At 35.8% G+C, this 9,322-nt stretch overlaps 1 protein-coding gene across 4 annotated transcripts in view; it reads left to right on the top strand.

The window, feature by feature from the left end:
• The window catches only part of LOC117181675 (reversion-inducing cysteine-rich protein with Kazal motifs), a 201,980-nt gene that overhangs the window by 88,054 nt on the left and 104,604 nt on the right, over positions 1 to 9,322 (top strand). For all 4 annotated transcript variants that reach the window (XR_004468154.1, XR_004468153.1, XM_033374585.1 and 1 more), the window contains exon 3: positions 4,459 to 4,891. Coding sequence is in view for 2 of the 4 variants with exons in the window: in XM_033374585.1 (XP_033230476.1) it covers positions 4,459 to 4,891 (433 nt within the window). In the remaining 2 variants the exon portion in view is untranslated. The remainder of the gene's footprint in view (positions 1 to 4,458; positions 4,892 to 9,322) is intronic.

Genomic DNA, 9,322 nt, shown 5'->3' with positions numbered 1-9,322 from the left:
GTTTCTGTTGCTCACTCGAGGCCTGACATGGTTCTTCTTGACTTCGAGAAGCGAACCATGTTCGTTATCGAATTTTCGGCAGCAGCTGATAAAAACATCATAGCCAAGGAGAATGAAAAGAAAGAGAGGTATCGAAACCTTATAAGGGAGTTGCAACGATTGTACCCGGAATATTCTGTTAATCTGATCGTCCTTATCATCGGCGCTCTTGGAGGTGCCAAGCTTTCACTTGCTAATAGGCTAAAAAGCATCCCTGCGTGTCAACAATATGCTAGAACACTTGCGGGAAAAATGCAGAAGGCGGTTGTCCTTGGGTCGCTCCGTGTTCTTAGGGTCCACGAGGCTTTGGCTGGATCGTCGTATTGATTCCTTTACAGACAATTTTTCAGACAATTTTTACAGACAATTTTTCAGATTAGCACCCGCTCCCGGCGAAATCCTGCGGTTGTCCTTATGACAAATTTTTAATTATATATATATATATTCTTCGAAAATACACATATCCCCATTTTTGGAATATCTAACTAATCTGACATCAGAAATTCAAAATTTAAAATGACGACCGTGTCCACTTGATTTGATAAAAAAAACTTCAATTGAATTCAAAACTATGCTCGGGGGTTTTTGGGGTCGCTGATGATGATATCCGATATCAGCTTTAAAAAAAATTTAATATCAGAATCAAAGTGTTGGCCATGAACTCTAGATTTTCGAAAATTGTAACTCGTGGTATTTAGCCACTGCTAACTTTATAACAATTTAAATTGTTATTATAATTTTGTGTTGAATGTTGTGGTTGTGCATGGAGGAGGAATAAGACTTTATGTATTTCTTTTAAGATTTTTATTAAATCAACCTATTCTCATGTACATGATATTTTGCCCTATGCTCAATCGCGAACTTTATTGAAAATCAACTCTTTGGTTGTAATCACATTTATTTTATAATTATAAGAAGAAAATTTGGTTTATCCAAATAAAATGATTCTCTTTTAAGAGTGTGGCCGTGGCTCAATAAAATAGGTAGTGGATAATACAACTTTAGACTAAATTCGCTCCCATTTAGGTATTAAACCTTTAAAAGTTCAGTGAAATCGTATTTTTCACAGGTGCCGTTCGGCGACTACCTTTTCTAGGTTTACAACTTTACGTAAGTCCGCAATAATAGTTGATAATCGATCGACCTTTTCAGCAAAGAGGTGTACAATCGCAACGTGTTAATGTTTGGCACTCGGCCTTTTATGACAGTGTCCCCACGCAGGGCAAGGGGTGGCACCTGTCTGCTACTTGCGCTCGCACAATAAGTGCAAATTTGACCTGAGTCGCGATCGGCTCGAACTACAGGTACGCCCCTACCTGATTTAGAGAATTAGGACGAGGGAAGGTAAAGAATTGCTCACAACTGTATACTCTTTTCTGGTTATTTCCAGTTTTTCGAGGGACTGCCTCTATAATGCTTTTATTTTCGAAAGTGAAATTTCCTAACTCAGATTCTCATAGAATTATTCTCGAGGCTCATGCCGAGATTTAGAACTTTTCTTAGACAGATTTAGAGAGGTATACTCTCGTCTGCCCATAAAGATCTAAGATTCTCGGTACAAGTTTCTAATTTCAAAATCTAACTTACTTGACCAAGGTTGATGGGTATACCGTGCCTTGCTCTTCGGTTAGTTTAGGAAATTTATAAGAGACAATATTTCTCTTGGTTATTTTGAGTGACACTTAGCCTTGGAACTCAAATATTTCAAAGTCAAAATGTAGACGATTTCGTCTAAGTGAATTTTAGTCCTTTGGACTAAAATCCCGTAGGAACTACAGTTAAGTTTTGAGTAAAATAAGCGAACGGACTTTGAAAAAGATTGCTCTTGGAACTGGGTACACTGGGTATACCAGCTCCCGCTTCAGAGGTCTTTTCTCTAAGTAATATCAAGCAAACTTAGGTTTTTAGCCTAAGTTAACAAGATATTGAAAGATACTTGAGGATGGTTAATCCTCAAGATCCGTTGCGTGTTCTACGCAACCCCCCAACTGACTATACGGGATCGTGCTGCCCTTTTTATAGGCAGTCCCCCATTCCTTGACTCCTACGCAATTCTAGAAGGTTTTTAGATGGAGTATTTGAGCCTGCGCCTTTAAGATTTCCCTTTAGAGATGCAATTCTTTACCCTACCTTCTAAACTGTACGTAGAGTTGCCTAAGATGAGCCTCTATGCTGTAACTCGCGGGTTACAACTGCCCCTCTTTTGGAATGAGCCAAAGACAGTTTCTTATAATGTGATTACGAAGAAAATGGCCGTGTCCACTTGATTTGATAAAAAATGCTTCAATTGATTTCAAAACCATACTCGGGGGTTTTTGGGGTCTCTGATGACGAATCCGATATCAGTTTTCAAAAAAATTTAATATCAGGGTCAAAGTGTTGGCTATGAACTCTTGATTTTAGAAGAAAATGCTTCCATTGAATTGAAAAACCATAATCAGGGTTTCTTGGGTTCATTGATAACGAATCCGATACCGGAATTTCAATATTCATAGCAAAGCTGATTGAAGATAAGTAGGTTTTATACACGAAACATTTCTTCACAAAACTTGAACGCATTTTTCTCAAAACTGTATTTTTAACGATTGGCGGGCATTGTAACTAAAAAAACATTAAAATGGTCGGCCGGAAATATAAAAATGTACATGTACTCTTTCTAATCCTGTATGATTTTTTGGTTTCAGACGTTCCACTGATTTGTAATCATTCCCACCATCAAAAAAGAGCACTTTTCATTGACTTCAAGAAACAGCTATAAAATGCATATAAAAAAATTGTTTCAAAATTTTTGTGGTTCTTTGAGTTTAAAATTACATGTATGAAAATATCTCAACCTCAGAAGTCGATTTTTGTTCATTTACCAACCCATTAAAAATCGCAAAAATTAGAAATCCAGAAGGGGAGGTGGTATCCGTAACTAACAACTTTGTGTGGGATACTTGCATAAAACAAAATTTAAGAAAATTTGTAATCCGTGAGATTATGATTTGAGCTTTTTTAGATTTATGGAGTCAATCATTGCCATGCAATTTTTGTGTATTGTGCACACGCATACTCTGTGTGTACCGGAGGATCATATAACCGTTTTTCCTTCTGGGTGTTTCCATGAATGTTACAACTTTAATCATTTTTTTGAGGTTAGGAATGAAATATGACCTGGCCGAGTCAAACCAATCCCAAATTCGGCATCAGCAACACCAGAAACGTATGGTAATCTTTATCTCGTCTGTTGACAAGAACTTTTTTTTCGTATGCCCGTGTTATAAATACTAAGAAACTGGAAAAACTTGAGATCGAATTCATAGCTGGTTTTCTTTGAAAATGAGAAGCAAATGGCCTCGCAGTTTTTACATAAATAAAAATGTGTTACGAATTATTATAAAATTTATATTAATGCATAGACTAAACATGAAATCTTACTTTCAGATTATGTTTCCGAAACTCTAAATATATGCATTTCTAACAAAACCACATCTTTTTTAAGCTCGCACCTGGAAAACTATATTATTATAATATATATTAAAAGAATCTATGAATTAAAATAAATCTTGCAAGAGCTTGATATAATTGTCAGTTGCCGATCATAACTAATCTTCTTTTGGCATCATTGCACTAACACAAAAACTGACTTAATGGTGGTACCCTCTGTTGGCGGTAACAATTTATCGACTTGTGGCTTCTTAGCACAGGCACGAACCATTAGCTTTTCGGTAAATAACCTGCCACTTTTCTACCGTCATTTAGCTTGGAATCGTAACCTATTCTCCAGAATTTGAACGATTTCAGAAAATTACAAACTAGTTCGCCATAAAGCGATGTATAATTCACACACATACAATATTTACACTTGCATACTTTTGAACGACATACCAGAAAATTACAAAGTTTCTGCACGGATGCGTCTTTCGATTATAAGATGCGGAATTCACAATTATCGTACAAGGGCCAAATTTAAGATTTACAATAAAATAACAAAACGACGAGACACATGTTTGAGTGAACAAAAGTTCAGACAGGAATCTTAACATCCTGCTTCCATATGGATCCAGCCAGGAGTAATAACACGGCTTGTTTCCTATACTAACAAAAAATTTAAACCACACAGGTGGACTGCGTGATGTCCATACTGTGGACATTAACACCTATTGACACTAATGCTTTTTGAGACATTTGCAAAAGTTTTAAAGGCAAGATTTCAATGCATAGAAAACATCAAAGAAACAATAAAAATGGGAGAATGCTTGATCCGATCAAAAACAATTTGACCTTTTATTTTAATAAAATTAATTTAAAATATTTAATAATAAATCCACAATACGGGCCGCTTTCCGCCTGCTCTACTGCCATGAAAAGGCCGAATTTCATAGGAAGGGAGAGTGTTGGACAAAAAATAATAATTTGTTTTTTGTATGACCACAGATACACATTGTTGCGAGAAAGCTAAAAATCTTGAGTGTCTTGAAACGTGTCGGAGAATCCTTCGCACTGCAAGTTCTGAAAAAGAGATTCTGGATGCTTTAGAACTCAAGTGTAATCCAGTGAAGCCTCACTCACCTATGTGGAGTTGTTTCTTGAACCTTGTGCCTACAAAACTAAACCACATTCCGTTAGATGCGGGTAAACTTTCTTGCTGTGCTAAAGCTAGCACAACAACTTGTGAAAATTTATGCCGGAAAACTTATTATGCTGAATGGCAAATATCATGGCAGCAGTTTGAAAATGATTGCTTATCTTCAAGGAAAGAAACTGAAATGAGAATATGCCTTCAAGATTCAGATAGTTCATGTAAATTTGGTTGTAACGGTCTGTCGTTTTGCTCTGCGTTCAACAAAAAGTTTTTAAATTCATTCAGGTAAGACGTAAAAACATAGTGTTATTTGTGAATATGCCTAGTTAGCAGGAGAGCATGAAACATATTTTAGATGTTCTAAAGTCAACCTCCTAACATTTCTGTCGTCTAATATATGTTCTTTGTGCATGTCATATCCTCTCTTCAATACCTCTTGCATTCAAAAATAAAAATAATTCTGGTGAATATTGTATGGACATTCATTTGATAGGAATTATGTGCAATGAGAAGAAACGCCCTTCTTACTAATGATAAAACTAATTACATTTAATTAATTGTAATTAATAAGTCGCCTAACTTTATTTTTATGGATGGAATTCAATCATTACTCCAACTTTCAGGCTGGGAGCCTCAATCCTTGTAGTCCTAAAGTATTTTATGGTTGTATAAATAATTTAAAAAGATTCTATTTTTGGAAAGGACAAAATTAAGTGGTTTTATTTAGATTAATTCAAAATGGATGCGAATGATACATGTACATTTCTTATAGACTACCGCGTAGCAAAAGATAGCGGGCTAAGTCTTTTAAATTAAAGTTTACCAGAATCTACAATATTTCCTTCCCTCGAATGTTTAATCCCCATTCCCAACGTAAAAGAGAAAGAGAGGGACGAGAAACCGAAATAACGATAATTTTTTTAGTTTTATCTCTAAGAGTATTTAGTTTTTAACGCGATCGGATTAGTGCTAAAAAGCGAGAAAATAGAGTGTTTAATCTTTTAAAATGTCTGCTCGATTTTCTTACAAAATATAATGTTTTGTTTGCACTACTAGTCATGTCATCGATGTACGCATTAAACTTAGCCTACTGTCATAAAATATTCCTATGTTAATAATTGCACAATGTGAATACACAAGGGGGACAGGCATTTCACAAATAATGTTCATCATACTTGCACATAACTAGAATATACATTGTTCTTTAAATAAAACGTCATTTCAAGGACTCTTCGTTTCGATCACGCGAGACGCTATTTTGACAAAAGTAAAAAGTCTTGAGGTTAATAAAATCCATCAGTCATAGGGAGGGGCGTGCGTAGTTTTCTTTTACTCGGTAAATAAGATTCGACCTTATACTTAGATTTCAAGGAAAAGTTAAAGAGTAATTTCCTAAAGAGTGGAGACTAGTTGAGAGCGTCTTAAAAATCTGGTGCTTCACGCAATATAAATCACCTTAAATACGAGAGAGAAATGTGTCTACTTGACGCGGCTGTTGTCAGCAGATCCAAGGTAGATCTTCCTATAATCTTGACTCTCCAATCCACCCATTTGATCGCTTTCTGGAGCCCTAAATTATTCCGACTGGTCACTGCAGAATTTGGTTCTCTACCAATTGTTATCAGCCGACATATAGAGGGCACTGCGCATTGAAATTTTACTTGTCATCCCGGGAATTTATTATGATATTTCTTACCATGAATTCTCAAAAAGGTTCTAAGCCAGGTAGATAAATTCTTCGAGATATTTAGTAACTTGCAGGGTTACTTCTAATCTGGCCGGCATCATATAATGATTCTGTTGGATGAGGTTCCACAGCTACTTTGAGAATGGCAAATGACAGTAGGTGAAAGGGCGGGGAATTTTAATGGCTTGAAATATATCTCGAGGAAGTCAGATAGTTCTAAGAGTCTTGAACGGCATTCCGTTGGGGTCTCAAAGTTGAAAGAAGTCCCTAGAAGTCACACGATTGCTCGACGAGCTTGGATCGTTATAAATGAAATAAAAAAAAATAATAGGAATAAGCCCTTAAAATGATAAATCTTAAATCTAGCCGAGTAAAAATTTACGAAAAAATTTGTAATCTGAGTTAACATTTTATTTATTTGAAGTTATGAGTTGCAAGAACTTTGCAACTCCAGACTACAAAAGTGTCCACCTCACTGGGTAGCCGTCGAATATAGACATTCGAAGTGCGGTCGGTTATCCGTTTCATCATCATTGTGATATTGTCGGTTCATGACGGGTATTTCTCTACAAATTTTGTATCTTATATCTATGTTCATGAAGGTGAGTTCGGAGGTTTCATTCACGTCTAGGTTCGAACTTGTCTCGCCGTACCGCATTATTTATCTTCTCAATTCGAACTGTTTTTACGCAAGGTAATTGTTTGGTATGTGTCCTTTGGTATGTTGACCGGCGATTGTCTCAAGTGTCCTAAGTTTAGTGGCTGTACTTTTTTTAGTGTACCATTGGAACTTACCTCCTACCGAGTATAAGTGATTAAATCTATAATAAAGTCGAAAGAGCGTTATAACAAACTTAGGCAACTGAAAATAAAAGGCACAATCAAATAGCAGTAAAATCTCAAATAAAATAATCTCTTTAGGAAGTCCTTAGCCTGACCTTTGCAGACATGATCTTATTAAACCCACGCTGGGCCAATCATGCATTTTTAATAAAGAAGCTGCGCAAATTTTGCATTTCCAATCATTAAATATATGAGTAACGTTGTAAGATCATTCGGTTTCGATGCTAAAATCTCTCGTTACCTGTTTCTTTCTCTGTCGTGTTCTTACCCATAGGCTTGTAGTTAGAACCCTACAGGAGGTTTCACTTGCCGTGCGACTTGTCTATTCTCCCTGAATTTCAAGCTGATTTGCTTAATTTTGAATGATTATTATAACCGAAAAAAATCTCTGTTTTACTTTATAAATAAAACCAAAGAAATTATTTCAGTTATTGTTTAAGTTATTATTCAACCTAAGCAGTTGTGTAGTCGGTAGTGAGTGGTAGCATTTTTTTAAAGTACTAAATTATTTTCTTGAAATTTGAGAAAAATAACCCAGAGAAAAACATAAAAATCTCACCGCTGCCACCAAGTTTCTTAGAACGAGGAAATTCTACGAAAGAGTATTTGGTTAAGTAAAATTTAATTTGATCGTGTTTGTCGAAGGTTCTAAGCTAATAAGACAATCCAAAAAGCAGTAGTCAACCTTTATTCTTATGTGCGAAATTCGATTACACAGCCACACAAAAAAAAGTGTGCAGATCTGGTAATAAAACACACGTATTCCTATGGATTTTGGGGCGCTGAATTCAAATTCGGCATTAAAAATCACCCATCACGTCATGGTTGAGCCATAACCTCCAAAAATGACGAAAAATCATCCACTGATGCAAATAAATTTCAAAATAATGCCAGTGATGCAAATTTTCACTTCAAAAACATGTCGAAAACTGTGAAGGATCAACTCCTGCCTGATATCAACTTATTTGACATAAATTTATCCAGCAGAACCTGACCTCACATAACCTGAAATAACAGAAATTTATTGAACTACACGTAAAGCTCTGGAAGCATATTTTCCCAGTAGCAAATGTGTGCTACATCGAATGGGTCAACTCGAGCCTAACCTAGAAATAAATCTAACCTAGCCTAACCTAACCTAACCTAACCTCATGAAACACAATTAAACTGATTGTGTTGTCCTCTTGTGTTTGCGGTACCATTTGAATCAGCTTGGGCTTAACCTGCAAAGAGGTCAAACCTATCCTAACCTAAAAAAACCTGACCTAACCTAACCTAACCTAACTTAACTTCACGTAATACAATTAAACTCATTGTGTTGTCCCGTTATGTTTGCGGTTGCGTTTCATTCAGCTTCAGCTTAACCTACATAGAGGTTTAACCTATCCTAACCTAACAAAACCTGACCTAACCTAACCTAGCCGAATGCAATTCAACCACACGTGTAGCTATGTAAGCGGTTCTCAGTCTTGTATGTGTGCTATATTTAATAGGTGAACTCGATCTTAACCTACAAATGAATCTAGCTTAACAGAACCTAACGAAATTTTGATTAACGCAACACAACTTAACTTTAGTGTTCCCGTTGTAACACACTAAAATTCATTTCATTGTACTACAGGTGGTTAGAAATTTAGACGCACATTAATCATTTGAAGAAACTTAGAGCTACAAGTAGAATTGACCCCATTTCAATTAACCTGACAATGTTTGTATCAATTAAAATGTAGAACTGTAATTTAAACATGCAAATGAATAAGAGTTTTATTCAAAATTTTTTTCTCTCTGTTGTCGACATGTTTTTGAAGTGAAAATTTGCATCACTGGCATTATTTTGAAATGTATTTGCCTCAGTGCATGATTTTTCGTCATCTTTTGAGGTTATACGAGGGTAGTTCAATAAGTCCTTAGAATGAAGTATAAAAACAATTTTTTTTGGGTAAATTTTTTTTTATTTTTCAACATAATCTCCTTGGAGCTCTATACACTTGGTCAATCGCTTTTCAAGTTTTTTTAATCCTTCAGAAAGGTGCGTTTTCGGAAGTTCCTCAAAATAAGCACTTACAGAGGCAATGACCTCTTCATTGTCTGGAAATCTCTGTCCACCGAGCCATTTTTTCAAGTTTGGAAATAAGAAAAAGTCACTGGGAGCTAAATCTGGTGAATACGGTGGGTGTTCGACCAAT

Source organism: Belonocnema kinseyi, chromosome 10 (genome assembly GCF_010883055.1).
Source record: "Belonocnema kinseyi isolate 2016_QV_RU_SX_M_011 chromosome 10, B_treatae_v1, whole genome shotgun sequence".
Taxonomy (NCBI): domain Eukaryota; kingdom Metazoa; phylum Arthropoda; class Insecta; order Hymenoptera; family Cynipidae; genus Belonocnema; species Belonocnema kinseyi.
This window is presented reverse-complemented; position numbering and strand designations above follow the sequence as displayed.